Source organism: Cataglyphis hispanica, chromosome 5, assembly GCF_021464435.1.
Source record: "Cataglyphis hispanica isolate Lineage 1 chromosome 5, ULB_Chis1_1.0, whole genome shotgun sequence".
Classification (NCBI taxonomy): domain Eukaryota; kingdom Metazoa; phylum Arthropoda; class Insecta; order Hymenoptera; family Formicidae; genus Cataglyphis; species Cataglyphis hispanica.
This window is the reverse complement of record NC_065958.1, coordinates 2,837,895-2,862,878: the sequence shown is the minus strand read 5'-3', so window position 1 is coordinate 2,862,878 and position 24,984 is coordinate 2,837,895. Positions and strand designations below refer to the sequence as shown.

At 35.6% G+C, this 24,984-nt stretch overlaps 2 protein-coding genes across 6 annotated transcripts in view; both read right to left on the bottom strand.

Annotated features, from left to right (window-relative positions):
- LOC126849656 (uncharacterized) overlaps positions 1-20,831 on the bottom strand; it is a 50,582-nt gene extending 29,751 nt beyond the window's left edge. Inside the window, exons 1-3 of one of the 4 annotated variants that reach the window (XM_050591692.1) lie at positions 19,479-20,831; positions 12,248-13,271; positions 5,469-6,479 (exon numbers count right to left, since the gene is read on the bottom strand). In XM_050591692.1, the coding sequence (XP_050447649.1) occupies positions 5,469-6,479; positions 12,248-13,254 (2,018 nt within the window). In that variant the 5' untranslated portion in view covers positions 13,255-13,271; positions 19,479-20,831. Of the gene's footprint in view, positions 1-5,468; positions 6,480-12,247; positions 13,272-13,979; positions 14,872-16,141; positions 16,183-19,478 lie in introns of those variants that run through there. The other 3 variants (XM_050591693.1, XM_050591689.1, XM_050591691.1) reach the window with 3 other exon arrangements.
- Positions 20,832-21,675: 844 nt separating this feature from the next.
- Positions 21,676-24,845, bottom strand: LOC126849682 (acetyl-CoA acetyltransferase, mitochondrial). Of its 2 annotated transcripts, XM_050591767.1 has the most exons (9): positions 24,691-24,845; positions 24,280-24,426; positions 24,010-24,124; positions 23,639-23,832; positions 23,233-23,523; positions 22,939-23,127; positions 22,710-22,867; positions 22,489-22,605; positions 21,676-21,970 (listed from the first exon to the last, which is right to left on the bottom strand). In XM_050591767.1, the coding sequence occupies exons 1-9, from the start codon at positions 24,715-24,717 to the stop codon at positions 21,691-21,693; spliced, it is 1,518 nt and encodes a 505-aa protein (XP_050447724.1). In that variant the 5' UTR covers positions 24,718-24,845; the 3' UTR covers positions 21,676-21,690. The 2 variants fall into 2 exon arrangements, with proteins under 2 accessions (XP_050447724.1, XP_050447725.1); XM_050591768.1 differs by lacking the exon at positions 21,676-21,970 and having other exon boundaries at positions 22,066-22,605.
- Positions 24,846-24,984: the final 139 nt, after the last annotated feature.

Sequence of the window (24,984 nt, the reverse complement as noted above, 5' to 3'; positions counted from 1 at the left end):
AAATGTGATTATATATATAATAATTAGATACACATACACGAAAAAATACACGCGTTATTAATTTTGCACATAATATTTGTAAAGTATAAATTTATAATAACATATTAATATTCTTTTTCAAACAATTTTTGCTGTTACATAATTTAAAAAAAATATTAAGTCTTACTGAAATATATAATTTTTATCTGTCAACTTTTGTCACAATTTTTTATCGGCTAAAAAGAAAAACTGCGGATTAAACAAGAGTTCAATGTTCCAGAAGATAAGAGAGTCACTGAGAGTTAAAAATGTATACATAAATCAAAATTAGCGATTCTTTTGAATTATCGAGGTGACTCACGTTTGAATTTACGAGCTTGCCCGGATGCGCATAAAAAGGCGAGTGGCGCCGCGTTGACACAACATACAACCTCGCCAAGATCGATAGGACCATCGAGAAGAGGAGGTGGCGGGAAAAGCAAGTATGCACAAAGAATTAAGTGCAATGACCGTATGCAGTGCCGCTTCTCGCGAATGACACGACACTTGGCACAAGTGTAAAAATTACTCGAATACACAAATCAAATTAAATTTACATTAGTGAAAAGATTCTCTTCTCTTGTGCAATTTAATTTTTTCACCGTAAGGTTTAACGATTAGAGGAAAAGAATCCTCTCGTTGACGTACTGTCAAAAATCTCACAAAGACAACGCATCAAACGACACGAAGAGAACAAAGAATTGCGCACTCAGTACTCTTATTCTGGTGAGAGAGAGAGCTCATCCCGACGATTATAGAACATACACACGCACACACACGCACATACCGACGCAACAATATGCTCGCGACTATAAACGTCAGTATACCGTTAAAGTAACTTGCATGAAAGAGGCAACACCGTCGTCGGTCGACATAGTATACTCCCGTAGCAACTAACTGACCCAAATACGGACTGCCCATTGTCAAAGAATCTGAGCAATTACAAAAAAAAACGCGTCGTTAACGTGTGTAATTGCGTCGTGACAAGATTTTTTATCAACGCATTTTCGTTTCATGCGACAATCTGGAGAATAAGTAAACTCTATCTCTTTTTAACGAGCTACAAGAAAAATACCAAACAGTATTTAGCAAATTTTTTTTTGTAGAGGACGTTTTTAAAAAAAATATTTTTATGATATTTAAAGAATTTCAAAGATATGTTTGGATTGCCCGGCAGAGCAATTGCCGAAACAAAATATTGGTGCCGAATTTGATGAAAAAAGGAATTTTAACGAGATGTATTTTAAAAAAATATAAATAAATAAAAATATTCAACTAAATTTTAATAGCTTTTAATAAAATATTATCTTAAAGTATAACATACTTTAATTCAAAATTTTAAGAAAGAAAAATTTTTGGAACTATTTCTATTACCAACAAAAAATAATTTCATCAAATATTCTGTACAAACTTTGAGATACATAGGTATCCTTCCAATAATACGCGATTCTTAAAAAGAAGAATTAGAAAAATCATATGAAAGATATCGAAGTAAAACTTGAAACTACGCGTATGTATATTAGAAAGTTACTTTCTAACTATTCGCTGATAATCGGATTTATTGCGAATAGATTCATCCAGAAATAGAATGAATTAAGTAATATCGGATTCGAGTGCGCGTCTTGAAGGTATACGAGGGAAATTGCGGCGCGCCTTAAACTGCAGCATTAAACCAAGGGGGAGGTAGGTGTGTCGACGACGTTTCGACGGTCATGGTCCGCGGGGAACGGCCGTTTCTTTGGACTTTCTCGGCGAAGCGCGACCTGGACGGGGGGATACAATCGTGGCTTCCACCACGAGCGAGGAAACGGCGCTTTGGTACGGTTCATTGACAGGGAAGGCGCATCGCGTGGATTTCGAGCTGAGATCGAGATTATGTGTTTATTATTACGAATCACGCGCTTCGCAGCTGATTGCCGAGATCCTGTTAATCCTATTTAACGTGTCCGCACATGTTGGCATTAGATTATCGATTTTGACAAATCTCTAGAACTTATGGGCATCTCTTTAAAATATATTTTTCTCTTTTTTCCAGAAATATATTTATTCTATAAGTTTCTGATATATGTATATCGATTAATAGATATATTAATTATGAGAAAAAGAACAATATGTATATATATATATATATATATATATATATATATATGTATATACAATATGTACATATATACAATTCGAATAGGCAAAACAGTGCATGTGTATATTTCAATTTGCTTCATTTAATTTTTCTCAGCTTTTTATTAATTCGATCAAATATAATAATTATTATCAAACGAGATCCAGAAGTCTCTATTCGTCATTTGAAAGATATACGATCTCTCATAAATCCCTCGTTAATCGTATCCTGATTATAATTAATTCATTTTCACGTGGTAGGCGTGTCCAAATGAAGCAACGACAAACATCTTGCGCATCCGTTATGAGAGTTGCCGCCGCTCTGCCTTCTCACGCTGTGCATGGAAAATCGACGCGCGTAAATCGCCGCTCCTTCCGTCATTCCCGACCGAGATTCTGTTTGATACAGGAGAGCGGAGGATTGTGCAACAGGTTACACGGTTCATCAACGACAAAACGATCCCCGAACGATCGTGATCATCGATCCTTTCGATCTTGACGAAATCTTCGGTCTCAGCCAATTCGATCGTATCGTCATTCGAGGAGATATTGAATTTAGCCACGTGTATCTTCGAATAAAATCGATTCTCTTGTGTGTATGTGTGAGTAAGTCGCGCGCTTCAAATATCGAACTATGTTTAATCTTAAAATATTGAATTTTCATCACGCGACTGTTTGCGAATCGAGATATTTTGCGCTCATCATCCAAGGACGACAATTACGTTCAACGGAGAGATCTTTAATTAAAGCAAAGTGTTATATACGTATCGAAAAAATACTTTTGAAGATTGATGGCAATAAATATTTTTGTCGCTATAAATTTGTCGTTATCTCGACACGATAAATTATATTTCGCACGTTGTCTTTTAATGCCTCGCGTTTAAAGTTATCCGCGGGAAGTACCTATTATAAATGAACAATAATAGTACATACATCTCGAGACTTTCTTTTTTTCCGCGATATTTAGTACCAAACTGTAAACGAAACTCATTAAATCTGTCGTTGACGAAAATGAGTCATGATTTACATTTAATTCCGGGCAAATGATAAATTTATCACCGGACACATATTCGTCTAATGTGGGCTACTGAATTAATTTACCGGAAAAATTAAAAACAAACCGGTTAGGCGCACGTGATATTTTCTATTTTTTTTTTCATATTTGTCGATAAAATAAATTCTACACACACACATATACACAAGACCAGACGCCAATAAGTTTTAATATTGTTTTAATTGATTATTTGAAATTTAATTAAAAAGGAATTGGACGGATCAGCTATATTAAAAATTAATAAATCTAATATATTTCGAGATTCATGAATTTATTTGCATTGTGTATACATATAGAGCATTTTTAGCCTTTTAAAATATAAAATTAATAATTAATTTATGAGTTAAAATAAAATTTGACTGTAAAATAGAATTTAATCTCAAAATTGTATATATTATTTTATATTATACTAACTATTTTAATAATAATTATACCACAGTTTTAACTGTACAAAAATTCATTTAAAAAAAAAAATTTATTTTACAGGGCAATTTTGACTTTAACTTATAAATTAATTGTTAATTTTATATTTTAAAAGGCTAAAAGGATATTTTTTGCGCGTCACATTCATGAATATCAAATTAAATTTATTAACTTTTAACGTAGTTGTCGAGTTCCTTCTTAAGTAAAACATTAAAGAAGGCAAAACAATATTATTGGCAACATGTGTATATGTGTTATTGGTACAATATGATTAAAAATTTCCAATGATATTGGATATGCTGACATATTGTGGACAGGCGAATCCTGCAGCTGAAAACGTCCGACGTGACGTGCGTGAAGGACATTTGTACAGAATATATAAAATAAAGAAATTTTTTTTTATTATATCCTAACAAAATAATTTTTTCCATTATACGTTTCTATAGCTTGCACGTCAACGCCAATATTTTTTTCATATTTATCGATAAAATAAATTCTATATACATACACATATATACAAATGTTTTCATATTTCTATGTACTTTAAACGTTTAGTCAATTTATTTTTCATTAAATAGTAGATAAATCGCTTTTTATCGCGCATAAATGTAACAAAATATTTATATTTAACGAATAACGAATAACAGCGCCGACCAATTGTGTATAGTATATAATTAGCTCTGCAAAAGTATTGACGAAAAGCATGAAAAAATTATCTAATGTTTCATGTAATCAAAAGTTTCTAATGTAGCAAGCAACACGGTTTAGTCTAACGTACGAGGACTCCAAGATTTAAAGATAATTTTCTGGTCAAATTTTTTCAAACGCCTAATTCGCGAAGAGTATCGACCGATTGCACAAACGAAGAGTCAAAGCGCGAGTAGTGTCAAGCTTGGACGAGCAGCAAATAACACGCACAAACAACCGCGCCGTTAACTCCGTTCTCGCTTCCGGCGAGTGTGGCAAGAGATTCGAGTGGATGTCCAGAAAGTCCGAACGAAACGAGAAATTCAGCCAGCCATAAAGACTGAATTTTTTACGCATTAAAAAAAAGATATTAAAATCATCAGATGAGTAACTGTATGATATTTCGTAATCATCGTAGTAATCAATTTTTATTTATTTTTTAATATTTTAATTATTAAGTATCTCAGAAACATTTTCTATATATATATATATATATATATATATATATATATATATATACATTATACATTTTTCTCGATCAGGATATCCCATAATACATAAGATCTATTTTAATAATGGATTTAACACTTAAAAAGAATAAAAAAGCTTATAAACATACATCTGATCTTACAACTGTTATCTCCTTATTTAATAAATAAGATGTAAAATATTCTAATCTTACAAAAGAAAGCATTTTGACAAAATTAAAATATTGTTTTTAAATTCTATCAGAGAAGTGAATCGATTTCTAACAAATCCGAGAAACACTTGAAAAATCTGACGAAATAAAAAAACTTGTACAATGTTAAAACATTTATAAAAGTGCAATCAGATGCATAGTAATAATTTCAAATTCATCTTTATGAACAAATATTTATTACTAAAATATAAAACTTGTTAACTCGGACATAAGGTCAAATCATATGTTCACAATTTTTTTAATTACTTTTAGATGATAAATCCACTCTTAAAATGAAGCCCACATATTACGCCACATTCATATATTGTTTATTATCATCATTGCAATTTTGCATTTCACTTTTCTCTAACAAAGAAATGATCTGGCAAGTTATTTATTCCCAGCAAAATTGTTCATCTATCATAAATATCTTTCTATATCCACATTCCAACCGAAATCATTTTCTCGACTACAAAAACATGCACTGACCTTCTCGAAGTGGTACGTTGCGGAGTAGTCGCGGTGCTGGAGGCTGGACTGGTGGAAGCACCGCTGGAGCAGGTTGTGTTGCCAGACGCAGTGATATCGCTGGTCGTGGTCGTGGAGCCGAGGCTGCCCTGCCTCGAGGAGGCCGTTTCCCGATTTCGCGCGCCCCGCGACCTGCCGCCGCCAGCGAATTGCCGGCCGGTTCGACGCGGCGTCGCGACACCGACGGCGGCAGCGACCGCGGCGGCGGTGGTCGCGTTCCTCGCGGGCGCGCTCGAGGGTCGCAGCGTGCCGGAAGTACCGCCGTTGGTCTGCGCCGCGAGGATCTCCGGCGCGATCAGCGCGATGTCCGGCAACGAATTCGGCGCCGAGACGGACGCGGCGCGCCGATTGGCCGGCTCACCGGCACCGCGTTGCGTGCCCTCAGGTAGCCGCAGATGACGCAGGCGCCGCATAGATGCACGCATCCACGAGTTTGCAACAGCGGCGATAGAGCCGGCGACGGGGATGGTAGTTGTAGTGGTCGTCGTTGTCGCGCCGTAGCGATTTTCGCGATCGACCGCCTCGTTTGTAGCGTTGCAACGCGCCGCTTCATCATCCTCCTCGTCGTCTTCGTCATTGTTATTATTGACATTGCGATGCCGGCGATGTTGACTGCCGCTGTGATGATCGACGTTGTTGTTGTTATTATTTTGACAATCGAATAGAAGCGTGCCACCGGGGGACGGCCACCGCGAGCCACCGACTGCTAGGGACTTTGCCGTCGCGGTGACAGACATCGCGGCACTGCGGGTTGCCGCCGTCTCGCGACGATCGCAGGCGCGCCTGCGCCCCGCGCTTTCATCGGTGGGGGAAGAAGCATCTCCCCCCTGTTCGCCGTCACGTTCACCGCCGGTGGCGAGAGGCTCCGCGGCCCGCAAGCACTCTACTTCCTCGAGCCAGGACCAATCCACTTCAGAACCTTCGGAGCAGCCGTCCTCGACGCTGGTCGCCGATTCCGCTTCCGGCGGCTGTCTGCGAGCATAGAAAAATACGGGCTTAATCTTGGTCGGGTTTGCATAATGCGGGTCTGCGCTCCAACGACCGTAGAACATTAACCGGAACAGAGAGAGCGTTCCTCATTTTTTTTACAGATATGAATAATGCAAAAATATGTAAATGTATTTCTGAAGTGCTTTATAAAAGGAATAATAAGCTCACATTAATCATCAACGTGTTTTGTTTGCAAAGCTGTCAGTAATATTGATCGAGTTTATTCAATTGAGACTATAATAGAGATATCACTTAACATCATATGTATAATGCATAACAAGATAACAATAAATATATACAGATTTTTCTTATCTGATTATTCGCTAATAATAATAATAATTTCCGACTCTAATTTTCTGGTAAGTAATTTCATTATCTCTCGACACTGTATAAATTCTACCTACAGAATTTCGTAATTCCATCGCGAACTCAAACAGCCTCTTTTTTTTTTCATTTACGCAAAAGCAACAGGTTCCCCTCCTCCGAACTTAAAAAGTTTCCGGCAAGGCGCGTAACGGGTCAACGAACCCCGACCTCCGTCGCACTCTCCTGACTTTTAAAAGCGTCTCTCTCTCTCTCTCTTTTCTCCGGATTAGATGGAAAGCCGTGATAAATAGCAAATAATAGTTAAACGCGCGTGGAGAAAAGAGACCGAGAGTAAGATCACCCCGAAGGAAGAGGAGATCGCTGAACGAGAAAGCCCTTTGTTTTCCTCCGCACGTGCCGCTTCGAGGGAGCCAAAGCTTACCTGGTGTACGGAAATAAGGGGGGCCGAGGAAGGAGGGCAAGGAGAAAAGAAGAATGCCACTTCAATGCGGGTTCCACGCTTCGCGCGCACGACCCCCGTGTACCGTGACTTCCGGTCCGAGAGCACGCGGCGGCACCCAGGACACCGCGGACTAGAAAGCATTTCCATGTGATCCCCGTGGGTGCCGCGCCATCCTACATCCGTCCCCCCATCGGCCATCGAGACAATGAAACATATATGTATATATAATAGAATATGACTCCATTTTCTTAATCTATACAGCGACAAGTATCTTGCTTACCGTATGCAAATATTTCGCATTTTTTTCTCGTCTTTTACGTCTTGTATTAATTAAATACATTTATTGATACAGAATTTTGAAAAAAAAAACATTTATTCGCAAAGAAAATCTTGAAAGAGCAAAAGAGAGACTTGCAATAAATGAAGTGAAAATTATGGAGAATGTGTCATATAAGAAAAAAATGCCTAGTAATATGCATATAAAAGTAAATATATATTTATCTATGTTATTAATATTGATAAATCTGTGAATTTCAAGCTTAAGGAATATTTTAGATGACGGACAAATTTATTTTTATCGATTGAAATAATACGAATTATTGACATAATTTATATAAAAAAATTAAGCATTCGATTTTTGTAGTTGTTGATGATGTTGTTGATGTTTTCAAAATATATGTAAATACGTTCTTTCTTTTTTTATACATATACATGTATTTAATTTTTTTTATACATATATATGTATTTAAATTTTTTTATACGTATACATGTATTTAAATTTAAAATAATAGTGTATTTAATATAAAAAAATTATGTACTAAAATTAAATACTAATAAAATATTACTATTAAATATTAATATAAATAGTAGAATACTGTCGTCCTTTAGATAGAGAAAATGGGACACTCGTGCGTGTGTCTGACGTGAGAGCATGAGCTGCGTATTTTGTCAACTCGTATCCGCCTGCATGGCTTCCACTTTGATGAAATGGCTGAATACCGCGCGATTACGGAATCGTAGAAAGATAATCGCAGGAATGTGGGGGTGGATAAAAGCTCGGTAATTCTTCTCATGCCTTGGAATACATTGTTCGCACATGTGCGACAAGGAAATCAAATACGAAGAGAATAAATTGTGAAAGAGACATCATGGACACACGATATTTATAAATGACTCATTTTCATTCAAAAAAAGAATATCAGAATATCTTCAAAATAGATTCTTTAACATATATTTGTACAAAAAAGCTGCATGTTTCACAACTAGTATGAGATCAATAATAAGCTGAGATAATAAAACTTATATGTCAATCTTTTGTGTGTCATCTAAAAAAAGAGAAATAAAAAGAGTCTGTTTTTTGTGAGGACTGACTGATTTACGTATTCAGAATTTAATCTCTTCATTTATCTGAGGCTGTTCATTGTTAATCAGTACTGCTGTCTACTCTAGATCTTATCTTCTCTATATTTCATCCTTACTTTCAACTTGGTCGCGTTCTTATGACGTTACGTAAAAAGGCTCGCAATGATTCAGAACGTCGGAAAGTCTATATTATAGTAAGACTTTAATATAACAAACGATAAGTCTGCCACAAATTAGAAATGCTCAAAAATTTCTTTAATATTCTCTAATATTCTGTAATATTGTTTAAGTCAGTAAAAAAGTCAGATTAATTATAAATTAATATAATCTATATACCTAATAAATACATATATAAATAAGATTTAATAACTTTTTTTTTTAGAAACTAATTCTCGGCCCCACACTTACATAACGAGTTGCATTCGAGTCGCGCCGTCGATTTCGTTGATTTCGCGTTTAATTTCCAATTTCTCTAAACGTAAATCAGTGTTTGGAAACCGCCTGACATCGCGGACGAGCAACGAAGCATTGAGGGGATTTCGTCACAAAGGCAACGCGCATAACTGCGACGCGGCTTTCCGGATGTGTAATGCGACCGACACGGTGCGGCGTGGCTCTCACCTTATTGTGCGCGAGTCGCGCGCGTGGGAAGTGTTTCGCCGATATAACGACTGAAATTTGTTCAAATATCGGTGCGCACATCTCGCCGGAGAACAGAAAGAAAGAAAGAGAGAGAGAGAGAGAGAGAGGAGAGGCCGTTCGAGCGCCCGACGACCCGATTACTTTTGCAACGCGCTTGCAGCGATTCGCGTATCAATTCGCAGAGAGTAACTTTCTAAACTATAGAGTCGTGCCCTTTCTCGCGGCTCTATATCGATAATAATATCGCGGCCGCATCAATCCTCCAACGATCTGAGAATTTCTTTTTCGGACATTGCATTTCGATACAAAAATCACGATAATTTTGATACAATTGTCATTAATAGGTCACATTCTATAATTTATAAAATGAATGAGTGAGACAGAGAAAACTCGAATGTTTAAATACAATTATATCAACGTTAATGGCACTTGATAAGTCGACGTTACAATAAAAAATAGAGTGATAGTAGCTTGTCTAAATGACACCGACTATAAAGGAGTTTGTAATTTATCTTTTTTTTTCTATTTATTATTAGTAAAAATTTTTTTAAGATTTGAGGAAGAGGGAAAATACATCTTTATGATGTCATAATCAAAAATATATTACCTTATGAATAATATTTAAAATATATGATCTATTTGGAAAACTAATGGCAATCGCGTTAGACAATTTTATCTTTATTATATATAAAATAAATAAATAAAAAAAAAACTTTTAAATAGAAAATTCTTTTTCTTTTCGCTTGTTGTTCTTTTACATATAAATTTCAACATTGATTCTATATCTATCCTTATTGAACTTATTGAGAAAGAAAGATTCATCTTGAAAAAGGAAATCTTTCTCTTCTGTGAACGAATCTTCTGTGAGTGAGTCTTCAATTGTCATACTTCCGCTCTTCTCACAGAAGAGAAGATATTTGTATCCTTTTTTTCCATGTATCTTACTTTTACATTTCATTATATCTCTCCGATCCTTTATCCACGCTTTGCGCTTATTCACTTTGTCTCGCAACTTAGCAACGCTGTATCCGCAACTCCATTACGGCTGAGCTTCGCTCAGACACGGATTAATCCGAAGAGTGACTTTCTCTAAACGCGGTCGTGCCCTTTCTCAACGTATACCTAGATCAACGACGATAGAAATATCGTACAGTCGTATTCTAACCGACAACGAAGGTTGCCCATCGCGCGATTGCGTATTACCCACCGCTATTGTTATTAATTATTTCCCTTGCACGCGGAGAACAAAAGCGTCAGTTCGCTATTGTTGCAAGACCGCGAATACGATGGTAAATTGCTTCTGAAACGTGGCATTAACGAATGTAAACGGAGGATCACAGAACTATGCTGCACTACAGTGGCGATTAATAAACCGACTGCATTTGTCGGTGACTATCAAGAACAAATAGATGATAATAATGGATTTTAACATGCAATAAAATATCGATATTTCATATATTTTATTATAAATAGAAACAGCAAAATACATTATAAAAAAATATATTTCAAATAAATTACTTTCGATAAAAACACAAAATAAAGAAAAAAAAGTTATCTTATATCGAAATTACTTTGGATAGAAACATAAAATAAAGAAAAAAAAATTAATTATCTTATTTCGTTAATTGTCCTTTTGTATAATATTACGTTTTACAACAACACGTGATCAGGAGACTAGAATTTTCCGCTTTCACGTGTCGCACGTAACGTCCTATTCTTCCGAAGCGTTCCGCAGGCAATTCGATACAGAGCTTAATTCATCGCGTGTCTACGCACTTATGTGAATGCTCGCTTCGCGATACCGTTGCGCGACTCACCATTGTGAAAATCCGTTTGTTTTACGCGATGTCGTTTTGTAATCGTCATAATTTTTTTTCGAGGCGAAAACATATTTTTATCTTTACCGAATGTTCGGACAGTCGCTGCTAGAAAGTGTTACTATCTCTACAGAGAGAGTAAATTTCTTCAATATATTAACTTTCAATATTCTCAATTAAAGGAAATATTACGATAATTATGAATTCGGCATTTTAAAATTGTCTTAATTTATATTATTGTTATATATTAATTATGCAATTACAAAATAATCCGATTTTGGAATATATATTTGATTTTTAATAGAAGATTTTAATGTATGGTAAAAAGAGAGAAGTCATATTCAGTAAAATGAATAGATTTTTAATAAATGTTCCAAGTCCGCTTCAAAGCAGCAAACCACTTGAATGACCTATTCTCTAAAACCCTCAAGCTTACACTCATGTTACCTGAAAGGCAAGGCGAATGTAATGCATTCGCGGTTGTCAAAGAGAATCTGCATCTCCATTGTCAGTTCGTGTGCACTTCGATCGACAAGAAGATTTTATGTCGCGCGTCATCAATGCTAAGATGTTATACGTTCATCGAACGAGAACTGAATCGAAACAGTTTGCATGCTCGTTAAGTCGGGCCTATGTAAACACTTCCGGCACGAAAGCGCGCTTTCCTGTCGACGCATTTGAGTCTATTCTTCTGCGAATTCTTACATACAAGTCGCACTAGCGATACGAGTTTATTCGTCGTGAGAAACCGCCGCGCCGCACAAGATGAGATTTTACACAAATAAGAAAGAGACAGAAATCTTTATAAAAATATTGCAATCCTCGATAGGAAGTCGAAAAACTCGGCAATTCGATCAAGTCGTTACTTTTCAATTTAAAAAATTAGAAAAAACATCAAATTTCTAAAGTTATTTAAAAATAATTTCTTCATTTTTTAATCATATGTTATATTGGAGTATTAATAAATATTACTATACCTATAATTTACTCTCTCCATTAAAAAATAGAAACAAATCTTTTTTATAAAACAATATTATATAATTTTCATAAAAAATCTTATTACAATTTCCTTCTCGTCCATCAAAGTAAAACTCAAATATAATCGAAAGAACTTTCTATATAAAAAAAGTACAGCCAGAAATATAATAGCAATCCCTTACCTCATGAGAAAGCTGGATAATCCACGATCAATGTTAGAGACCGACGATGCACAACGATATTCCTCAAGACTGGTAGATCTATCGATACCGGGAAATTCATCAGTAAAAGCTGCGTTCAGCCTCGTCCCTTCTGTCCATGATTTACGATGCGGTTCACGGAAAAAGCGTTTCTTGCTTTCGCGCTCAAACGTGATGTCCTCCTGACCGCGTCTCTTAAGAACGATTCTCGTGTGCGGCTCCAAATCGATGGATTTGTTTTCGGCTGGATCATCCTCGTGAGATTTTCTCGAATTCGGCGAGTACTCGAAGGCCGGATTATCCAACTGGACATCGTACTCGTTTTGCATGACGTCTATCTTCTTCTTCATGTCACTTCCACTGGTCGTTTCCTCGCTCGAGGTCCTGGACGATGACTCGGAAGAGTAATTGACTGTGTCCTTCTCGGTCAAGAGACGTATGGAAGATAGCGAGCGATTCGCACTGTTGTTCTCATTCTTTAGACGACCCGAACTCGTTTCCGCTCGGTCCTCATTGTCATCGTGCTCGGCGAGGAAATCGAAGGCATTATTTATCTCCCGCGCCTCATACGTCTCATCCTCGTGCTTTGCTATCGAACCCTTCGTCTTCTTATAGTCCAAGGTTGCCCCGTGGTCCACAGTGTCTTGTTGAGTCTCCTCGTTGATGCCCGAGCAAGTTCTATGTATCACCGGCTCAAGATTCTTGGTAATGTCGCGAATTCGCTTAATTGTGTCCGATGACACTACGTCGATCCTCTTGCGAATCGGTACCACTTTATCGTGACCCAAGGTCACTAGAATATCACCCTTGTCGGTGCTGTCCAGCACTTGTTCCTGCTGTCTGGTGAGGAAGAGCTTTTGCTCCAATTTCGGAGGACACACGTCGAGTAAATGCTCTTGTTCCTCAGCTGTTGCATCGTCCACTGGGACACGTGGCACACACGCATCGTTTCCGAGATCGATCAGATCACCGTCTTCGTTAGAAGCCATCTTGCGACGACTTATATCTGTAACGATAAAAGCGCTTCTGTTAATTACAATATTAAACGAGTTATATAGCGTTCACAAAAAAACAAAAATATCTTCCTGGCGTTTAAAAAAACCTGAGTGCATGTAATAAATGCAATGCAATAAATATAATATAAAATAAAAATAATCTGAAAACATTTTACGAATTTATGACAGTTTATTATGGCAGTTCTAAATAAGAAAGATATTTATTTAAATGTCTCAAATATTTTCCATATATTTTGTACATTTATTATCTATTAAAAATCGCATGCCCTCACTTCATCTATATATTTGACATATATATATATATATATATATATATATATATATATATATATATATATGTATACATAATTTTATCAGATACACATTATTTCTATGTGAAAATAATTGCAATGTAAACCTAGTACTTAAAAAGAATATACATGTCATCGCAATATTTATGTTGACCACCGTGGTAATTTCAAGCGGTGATTACACCTCGAGATTCATTTGAAATGGAATTAACTGGACAAAGTGTGTCGGCAGTTTTTCATTGTAACCTTATGAACCTGTCCTCGATTCCTTCGTCTGACCCATGCAAGAAATCTCTAATCAGAGAGCGGTTCTCACCATCATAGAAAGGTTTCGCTCTAATCTTAATCGCCCGATTTTCATATCGCAACGTTTCTCTTCAACGCTTTTTTCCACCATTGATAACTCACCGTTTCGAATATATTGAAGAAGATCGCGCAAAAATACACTCGCCATATCGCTGAGATTCGTGAGAGATTGATGTCTATCGTTTATAAATCCGATCCGGATCGCGAGAGCGACTGAAAGACGATCCGAGAAAGAGGACGACGCGACACTTCGTCGTTCGTAATTGTCAGGGACGATTAACGATGAAATACTAAGTGAGTGTTTTGCGTCGAAGCATTTAACGACGAATAATTATATGATGACGGTATGATAACTTTTTATTCTTTATTACACTCTGCGTAAAAATACCGCCGTCCCTCTTGTATTAGGAATCAGTTCACGACTATCCAAACATCATGGAAAAGTTGCAGTGTCAAAATTTTTTTCTCGTAAATTTATAACAAAAATACGCTTCTCCTAGAAATAATATCGAGTTGAATATCCTTCCCTTAATATAGTACAGCACGTTTACGTCAATTTCGCTCGACTATCTCGTGCTATATATTCACGATAACCGCATACATCAGTCCAGTGAGTCCGTGGCAATCTTGAATAAAGTGCTTTTTGATCGTACTGGTACCGTTAATTCGACAAGGAAAACTAGATAAAAAACGTTATTAAGTCCTCTCCCCCTTTAATTACTATCCACGCACCATTGATTAATGTTTCCGATATGGCAAAATTAATTATCGTAACTAATTGTCCGTTGCTCGGAAGTACATAAATGGGAGCGTAAATTCTATAAATAATCCGACACGACAGAACTCGCAGAATTCACGGAATGATAAATCTGTATGACCGGCTCCATTTAGCTACGTAGACGCACGCTGATTAATTACCGCTGACGCGCAATAGTATACGAACGATATGATAGCTCACTTGTGATGCGCGCACACGAATTTAACTGGTGCGTTTAAACGCTCGGTTAGACGCTTGGTTCTCACGATCCGGCCAGAAAGCAAACAAATGACGTAATTGTATACAATTACTCCGGCTGGCGGCACATTCGCTCTGTCATTCCGGTCACGTTAAACCAAATTGACAATGTTGCCGCCGCTTCGACGCGTTCACCGCGAGAGAGAATAATAAATCTTTGAAATAATAACAATATATTTTAGACTATGATATGATACTAATTCGCGATGACAAAATGTCCTGTATCTTCAGTTTTAAATATATAAAAAGATATATATATTTTTTTATAATTCACTCAGTAAAATTTTTTGGAGAATAAAAATAGATTGAGGAAAAATTAATTCAGAATGATTAATAATACTTAATACTCAATGTTTTTATACAAACCATTTTTTATAAATAGATTATTATCGTTTTGTTCATTTTTTTTTTTTACAAATATGTTTGACTAGTTTGAAAGTTTTTTTTTGTCGGAAAGAAAAAAAGGAAAGACAAATAGTTTTCAAATTACGTGTACGTTGTGGAAAATAAATAATTTTTCACAAAACTAAATTTCAAAAAAAACGTATTCAGACAATAACAATAACAAATATTATTCTTTAAGAGAGGAAGAGAGAGAATAGAAATTTTAATTTTAATTTTAGACTTATTTCTAGGCGAAATTAAGAGTCTATACCATTTTTCAAATTATAGATAAACAATTTTATAGCTGTTTGTAAATGAAAAGTATTTAATATTTGATTGAAAACGGTGAATATTTTAAAACGCAGTTTAGTTGAGAAAAAATATTATATATATAAAGTCGATGGAATTGATACTTTTTACACACGAACGATACTCATGATGATATCCAATTACATACTACACGTATCCTTGCAACAAAATCGACTTTTCAAAATCTCGACAGCGGCGAATGTCCCTCGCCCATCTTGCCTCTCTTCGTCAATACGATTCCTCTGATTCATCATCGTTGCGGTGATCAATGAAGGGAGACAACCATACCGCGCATCACGCGTTCATTGAACTTTTAATCGCACCACGCGGGAGAGCAAGATAGGTCATACACGCTCGTTCACAGCGGTTTGTACGAGGGTGTGTCGAGGGTCACGCGTGCACTTTCTCTTCCATTCGCATTCGAACGAATATCGTCAGTCGTAAATTCACACACCAACGAGATAAAAAAAAAATAAAAATGAAATAAAGCATAAAAAATATTTTACATTTCGATTGCGTGTTATATTCGTGTGATATACATTGAGGGAACACTTACAACTGACGTTTCTCAAATTATCCGAAGACCCCCGATGATTTTTGTTCTACATATTCATTGATCGAGGAATCATAGCGTTTCATGTGCTTCTACGGTTTAGGGAAAGTAGAAGGATATCGCGAGGCCACCCAGTATATTTTTATTGCTGCACACTGATGTGAGACGCGTTCCCACGTCTCAAGAATGCATTTACATGGCGCTTCCTAGTGCGCTTTTTCCGCATTTTTCCGCATTTTCGTGCACGTTGCGCATCTTTCATTACATGCGTCGCTATTTCAATTTAACAATACAATTTACATTACACACATACACACTTGATGCAAGTGTCAATGACCGAGGATTGCTTATTTTATCATCCGAAAATTATTCGATATAATCTTGATTGCATTCGACTCTACGTTTTATAATCGACTGAACGAAAAAATACAGACGCGGTAAACAGACGCGCGACTTGCGAGATAACAAAACCGGAAAAGCAAAAGAGTCAGCAGATAATAAATACGCGCAGTTGGTGCGAACACAAAACCTCCGAGTGTCTCTTTGTTCGAAAACGCCTCTGTCGCATACATCGATGCGTCGTAATTACAGCGTCGTAACTGATTAGCGTGACAAACGACGCGGTGCCTTGTAATAATTTTTAAATGACTGCGACGACGATAACCATTCAAGAGCTAAATGATGCAGCTTGCATTTTGGTTATTTGGACGTTCTTTTCCTTCTCTTCTCTTGAGAAACGCGTTACAATGAATTCGTGTGAATCGTTTTAACGAATCGTCCGGCAAAAATAATCAGCTATAGAAACAATGCAAAACATCCCAATGAGCAGACAATATTTTTAAAAATTTTTGAAAAACATTTTTAAAAACATTAAAATAATGTGTTAAGCCCTCTTTTAATCATTAAAAAAATCTTTATATTAACATCCAATGACAAATATTATCTCTTCATCGGATATTAATATAAAGATTTTTTTAATGATTAAAAAGGAACTTAACTCATTATTTTAATGTTTTAAAAAATATTTTTAAGCAACAATATACAATTGTACAATATACAATTAATGAATAATAAATATTAAAAATACATTTAAAAACTATTATTTGCTCATTAGATATTAATATATAATTTTTTAATATATTTTTTAATAATTTTTAATGAAAAAGGAACTTAATCTTTATTTTAATGTTTTTTAAAATGTTTTCAAAAACATTTTCAAAAATATTGCCTTGCTCATTGGGATGTTGTAAAGATACATAAAGTATGCTGCAATATTTATCCCACTTCTATTAAAACGCAAAAACACACGCGTTTTCTTGAATAAAAAATTAAATTACTTCATTTTTAAAGTACTGAATTGAGGAAAGAAAAAGAGAAAAATCCCCATACCTGAAATTCAACTAATAATATTTTTATCGTTACGCGTTCTCTCTCGCTATCTTTATCTTTTTCCTATATAATCTGATTCACAGTAAAATTGTTTCATTTTTGCAACGTATTTACAATCCAAGTTTAAATTAAATTTTTGGACCCAATCATTGTAGAATATAAGATGAAAAATATCCAGAATATAGAATATATTCGCATACAATGTCGAACAGTCGCATCAAAATATTTACGTTGTGTTTTATCGCTCAACTCTCGACAAGATCCTCTCGCGATGAGTCCTGACAAAAACATTGCATGAAAATAGGCGTGGCCGTTTACAAACAAAACCGCGAAATAGCAATTCCAATAATGACTGCGGAATTTTTGTCTACTGCAACCTCCGTTCGCGGAGCAAATATTTAGTTTCGGTACATTGAACAAATAGCGCGCACGCAGCAGATCACGGTCGTAAATGCGAAACATGTTAATAAAGTTAATAAGTAATAAACGAAGTACATATCACCTGCAAAACTCCTAAGTCTACATATAACTACTTTTCATGAATAATTATAATAATTCATTACTATAGGAAACGCACAGTATTAGAAACAGCATAAAAACGTACAAAGTAATGTAAAATCTACGTTTAGAAGCAGAAAAAATTAATCATCCTTTTATTTATTTTTTCTTCAAAAATCTGTAATCTATATCTACGTGAATATAATCTAAGAAATAATAAATACAATAGTTGATTTTTTATTCGATATAAAATCACATCGATTAAAAAAGTAATCAATAAAATAAATTTATGATTTTTAATTTATGATTTTCATATAATAAATAATTAATTTAATATTTTGCAAGAATTCAAGAAAAATTATCTTTATAAATTTTTCTTTAAAAAATAAAATAAAATGATTAAAAAAATTTAATTATATAATTATATTATATTTAAATATAAATATTGCTGCTGCATAGCTAAAATTCGTTCAAGAACAGTGTATGTAAAAGTAAGAATTAACATTTAAGATAAAAAATATGAATAGACATAATCTATCTAGATAAAAAGAGAGATAATCTAACTAAATAAAATATCGATAGACTAAAGAACCCTCTAAAGATGTCGTTCGGCGTACGATTGTCGGAGCTCCGGGATCGATCCAGGCTCGAAGGCCAACCACTTCTGAGCGTCTTTGCTGGTGCAACTAGTTTTTAAAATTACAGTTAAACGCGAAGTCTGTAAAAGGAAATTTAGTCTTCTTTTTACGCACAAAAATAATTTAATACTTTTTTTTTTCTTTTTTCCTTCCAAAATCGTATGGACAAATTTACAGCTTTTACAACTCGTGAAAGTCGCTTGATGTGACATTTGTATTGCGAATAATTGCAAGAGCTCTCTGTCTATACAATTCTAAAATTAAAAGAAATTTCATCGATTCATTGATTGGATTGAAGGGCATTATATGCAAGAGAATAAGCAAAAATTTTTTAAATAATGTTAAAAATGTTAAAAATAAAAAAAAGAAGCTCTTTCAAATATTATTAACCGCTTTAAACAATTTTACGCTGGCGAAAATCGAAATATATAATTTTTTATCATTTGCTATATTGCTTGACTTAATATCTGCACCATCAACCACATTAAGCTCCACTTAAGCGTAATTTTTATTCAAGTGCTTTATTTCGCGTGCACGAAACAGCATGGATAAAATACTTTCAGTTCCGACATAATTTTTTAATATGAAGCACGATGCATATTTCCAGAAGGAAAGGAATTTTTTATCTCTTTCTCTCTCGCTCGTCGTCTTCTGCAATTTATTTCCACGGCGACCGTGATCCGATTGCTATTGCGAGAGTTGGTATCCGCCCGTTCTCTCGCGTACATGTATACATATATACACACACTATATATATATATATATATATATATATATATATATATATATATATATACTGCCTTTATGATACGTACTTTTTTCTCACTGGAAATGTCAAAAAAGCGACTCAGACTTGAAGAGCGAGATGAAATCTTCGTGATAATCTGTTGTGTCGGATGAACCGAATTAGGGAGGAGGGGGCCAGAAGCAATTGCATATATTGCATCCGTGCGTGTGTGTATCGGTGAAAAGAAACAACACACACACAATGTCATCGTCCGTCTACCTCGTCGAACCGGGCACGCGCCCGTGCGCGCGCGCACAATAATTCGTTTAAATCACGGTCGTTCCACTCGCGTACGACCTTGTTCGAACGTCGTGTATAAAAAAAACGCAGCGACGCTGAGACGCGGTTCCCGCCTCCAGTATCCATATCACTTTTGCGCCTGTGTGTACGCCTCCTCTGTCTTTCCTCCACCTTCCTTGTTTCTCGTTCTTCCAACGTAGAACGGTCTTCTTCCTTTCGAGATCTTGTTCTCGAGATCGTTTATCGACGCGGCCTCTTGAATATCCTTCTTCGCGTTCTTTATCTTTCTCGGAGATAAAGTTCTTTCTTCGGGGAGAATGTTCGCGTCCCCGGCCGGCGATCGCCCAAAAATATCGCGATCCACTGCTTCTCCTCTTCGCTTCACATCGCGCCAAACCTCCGCGAGAGCGACAACTTCAAGCGCCGTGAACGTTGTCAAGTCAACGAACGGGTATGACGTTTTCGCAGCCAACTTTGCGCCTCCCACTGTCCTCGCCGATATCAACTATCAACTTGTTATTACGGGATCAATGATCGCACTCTCCTGACAACATATGCATCCACGAGACAGATCGCAAGCGTTTTTTGCGCGTTAGACGACGACGTTCGCCTCAGTAACAGAAGTAGGTCGGGTAAACGTGACTCACCGTGTCGGCGACTCACGGGTCGACGACGTGTTTCTCGACGAAATTTCCATCCTCTCGTCTACGGTCCGTCTTGTCGCGGGATTCATCCGAGGACTCGACTCCGAGCCCGCGGATCGATAACGAAATCGATAATGGAATCACTGCGCCGGATTCACGACGACGATCGAATTTCGGGAAGTACGAGAAGAGAGACGCACTCGCGAGACGCGCGCGAGAGATACTCGCCCCCTTCGCTTGGCGATTCGCTCGTCTCGCTCCCCCTTTCTCTCTCTTTACTTCGTATTCTTTCTCTCTCTTTCTTGTGTCAATTTTTTTTCGCTCTCTCTTTCTTTATCCGTCGAGAATTTTCTTTCCTCTTTCTCACGTCCTTCCTCCTTCTTCCACCCCTTGCCTTTTCCTTCTTATCTACCGATATTTTTTTTCTATTTTTCTGTCGTCGCACGGAAGGCGCGCATGCCACGTAACCGATGTGCGAATACAAGATAAGTACTTCACGGTGCCCGCGTAAGGCACGCACTGAGGAAGAACGAACCGCCGCGACGAACGGTTGCGAGCTGTACATTCACCCATTCACGCACCCACACGCACGCACGCGCGGAGAGGGGGAGGGAGAGGGTAGATGGAGCGGGTCCGGTCTATTGTGGAGAAAAGGAGATCGTCAAGGGCGAGAAAGGGACGCGACGAACGGAGGAGGCAGAAAGAAGAATTAAGGTGAAGGAAAGATATTGTAAGATGCAAAGGCTACGGTAAGCGAGTTGCCTCCTAGGGGACCTTCCCCTCAGCTGGCAACCACTTTGCCGCGGAGCTATATATACATCGTCCAATATTATCGTATTCTCTTCGTTAAATATTCTTCTTTGAATCTTATAGTATATAAGGCGAAAATGGAGGGAGATTCATCGAAACTATACATAATCCTTCGCAATCGCGAGGGTTGCTTATAATATAATGGAAATGATCGCTTGGATAATATAATTAGAATCATCATCATCGCATGTCTATCGTTCCGTTTTCCAGTCTTCTTATTGCAAGAGAGAGAAAAATGAAGAGAAGTAGCGATAGAAGATGCGATAGAAAGAGAGAGAAAGGAAGAGCGGCGGAACGAATGCAAAGATGGATATGGAAATATTAAGATTGGTCGAACTGATTACCGTTTGTGAACCGTTACAAACGTTTCTGGATCTCAGATTCTTATTAGATGCGTTTATAGATACTATCAATTCTTTTTTAACGAAAATTTCAAATGTATAAGACGTAATCTCGATTGAAAAATAAATTTAGACGTAATTATTAGGCGATACGGGATAAGAAAATTAATAATCAATAATGAAATTTGATCTTATACTAACGTGTTTATGTATTTTTCCTCAAAGTTAATTCATCGAGTCTTCTTGTTAATAGATCAATATCTAATCGGTGCTTGCATAGATATTGACCCTCTAAGAAAAGGACTGGTATATCGTATTTGTACAATTCAAAATATCGCTCGTTATCCTGCGCGGTGATGTCGATTTCTTGTAACTGATAACGACCAGCGAAATGCAAACGCAACTCATTCTTTAGTATGTCGCAAAGTGGACACGGACTTTTCGTATATAATGTTAATTTTGGCGGGGAAGATACTGGATGACACCTAAAAATCATATAATATGCTTCTTTCTTTAAAAAATATTTTTAACATATTATATGATGACATTTAATTTAAATGTTAATAAAATCGATCATATATACTGTGTCAATGTGTAAAAAAGTTTATTTCTATATAAAATATATAACACATAAGGAGATAGCAGCAATATAAAAAAGGTATACAAAGTAAGAAAATATATTTTTTATGCTTTCTAATATTGCTTTTTTCCACTTAAAAGTTATATATTTTACATACTTATAAATGTACATATATTTCAGTATAAAAATTGTAAAATGTGTTATTTTATGTAATTACATTTATATAAACATGAAAAGCTGTGAAAAAACGCTCTTCATCATTGTTTTAACAATTGCTATAACATTATATTAACAGTACATTTCATAGTATAAAAATATTTTTTTATATACAATTTAATTTATATCTCAAGATATAGATTGCACAGCATCTCATAATTCAGTATGAGTTTAAACAGCAGTTATGATTGCAATTTGCAAACTTACAATTTCTCGATCAAGATCGATGATGCACCACCACCTCCATTGCAGATTGATGCTACACCTTTCTCTCCAGTTTTAAGAGCATGCACCAAGTGTACTACAATACGTGCTCCTGACATGCTATAAAATTTATATTTATTATCAATAATTAATATATTAATTTTTACAATATAGAATGGAGTGTTCAAAATGAAAGAATCTTACACATTATTCAGATAACTCACCCTATGGGATGTCCAAGCGAAACAGCACCGCCATGAACGTTTATTTTAGTAGGATCAATGTCAAGTAATTTTTGATTTGCTACAGCCACTACACTGAATGCTTCATTAATTTCCCAAAGAGCTATGTCGTTTTTATTAACTCCAGCATTTTGAAGCAGCTAAAATATTACAGAAAACGTTAATATTGTTGCAATTCCAAAAATCAGTTGTTTACTAATCGATGTCTTACTGATGGCACAGCAAGTGCCGGGGCGATTGGAAAATCTATAGGATCCGTTGCTGCATCTTGAAAAGCAACAACTTTAGCCAGAGGCTTGAGATTCAATTTTTGAGCGACTTCGCTGGTCATTAAAATTAATGCAGCGGCACCATCATTTAGAGTAGATGCATTTCCAGCTGTCACTGTACCATTTTCCTTCTGTAATGTAGCAAGCATAAAGATGTGACAATAGAAGAAGAAGCAAAACTTATCAGACAATATGAATAAATTGTTTACTGTATGCTTTACTAATCCAAATGTTACCTGGAAAACTGTGCTCAAATTGCCAAATTTCTCAAAGTTGACTCTTTTATACTCTTCATCCTCAATAAAAATTACATCCGGCATGCCCTTTTTTTGAGGCACACTGACAGGTACAAGTTCATCTTTAAATACATTATTTTTATAAGCTGCAGCACTGCGTTTGTAACTGCTGATAGCATATTCGTCTTGTTGTTGGCGAGAAATGTTCAATTTCTTAGCCGTGTTTTCAGCACAATTACCCATGTGACACTTATTGTATACATCAGTCAATCCATCAAATACAATACCATCCTGTTAAAAAAATTGCGCGATATTAATTATTTACATGTAAAGATATAAATATTTTCATATGTACAATATGTATAGCAAATGAAATAAAAAATAAACAAAAGGAATATAATTCAACCTGAAGTTTTATTCCGCCATATGGTGTTTCACCACGCGCTAAGTAATATGGCACATTAGACATAGATTCCATACCACCAGCTAGAATAATCTCTTGATGACCACACTGCAGAGATTGAGAAGCCAGCATGATACTTTTCATGCCACTTGCACAGACTTTGTTCACTGTAGTACATATTGTCGACTTTGGAAGATCTAATAATATATTAATCTCATATTACACATTACATACACTATAATAAATTAAATTATACATTTTGTGTCAATATAGGATCAATATTCCAAAGAATTATTATTAATGCTATTATTATTATTACAAAAATTTATTAAATGCAAAACATTAATTGAAAAAAAAAAATACATTTCCAAGACCTGCAAATAATGCTGCTTGCCTCGCTGGTGCTTGACCCAAGAAACCTTGACAGACATTACCCATATATATTTCTTTGACTTGTTCTTTAGCAATTCTAGCTCTTTCAACAGCTGCCTAAAAAAATGAAAGATATATATATATATATATATATATATATATATATATATATATATATTTATTAGTCATAGTTTGTAATATTTATAATTAATATAATTATATATATAATTCCATAGTATATTGATAACAGTGTTTAATGTTAAAATTCTTACTTGCACAGCTATTGCACCAAGTTTAGTAGCTGATACATTTTTTAATGACCCTAGGAATGAACCCATCGGAGTACGTACAGCACTGACTATTACAACATCATTTAAGTTGTTTTTGAAACTGTATAAACGCCTACTCATCAAATTTATCTAAAAAAAAAGTTTTTCTTAAAGTATGTCTGTTGTATCTTATAATATATAATATAAAAATTAATCATAAAAATATCATAAATGTGAATGAAATAAGGATTCATACTCTTGATTTTAGCCAATCTAATTATATTATTAAAACATAAAGCACAGGAGGATTAAATGTACATAAAATATAACACAATATAATCATATGTTTTAGAAAAGAATTAAACGTATATTAAATGTATAACTATGATATTTAATCAATTAAAAGTAACTTACTTTAGCCAATCTCGTTATTGTAGCCATTGTAAACAATATTTTACGGAAAATGTAAAACGCACTGTGCGACGAATATCTACTGTATAAAGATCAACCGGTATCAAGTAGTAGCAAGATGGTGTTCGACGTTAATGACGTATCTAATCTTATTTATTTCACGCAAATATAAACATCATTTGACGTATCTCATTTTCCTTCTACGCATTTTTTAAAAAGTTCTTCTTTCTTTCAAAAGTTTTTTCAGATATATTTCTTTTTTGCATTCCTTAAAGACAATGATATCATTATTTATTT

Excerpts from the sequence above, each read along its gene's own strand:
- LOC126849682 (XM_050591767.1), bottom strand. The coding sequence starts at position 24,717 with ATGGCTACAATAACGAGATTGGCTAAA. Across the intron at positions 24,427-24,690 it reads CAATAACGAGATTGGCTAAA|ATAAATTTGATGAGTAGGCG; the intron begins GTAAGTTACTTT and ends CTTTTTTTTTAG. Across the intron at positions 23,128-23,232 it reads ATTTGAGCACAGTTTTCCAG|AAGGAAAATGGTACAGTGAC; the intron begins GTAACATTTGGA and ends GCTACATTACAG.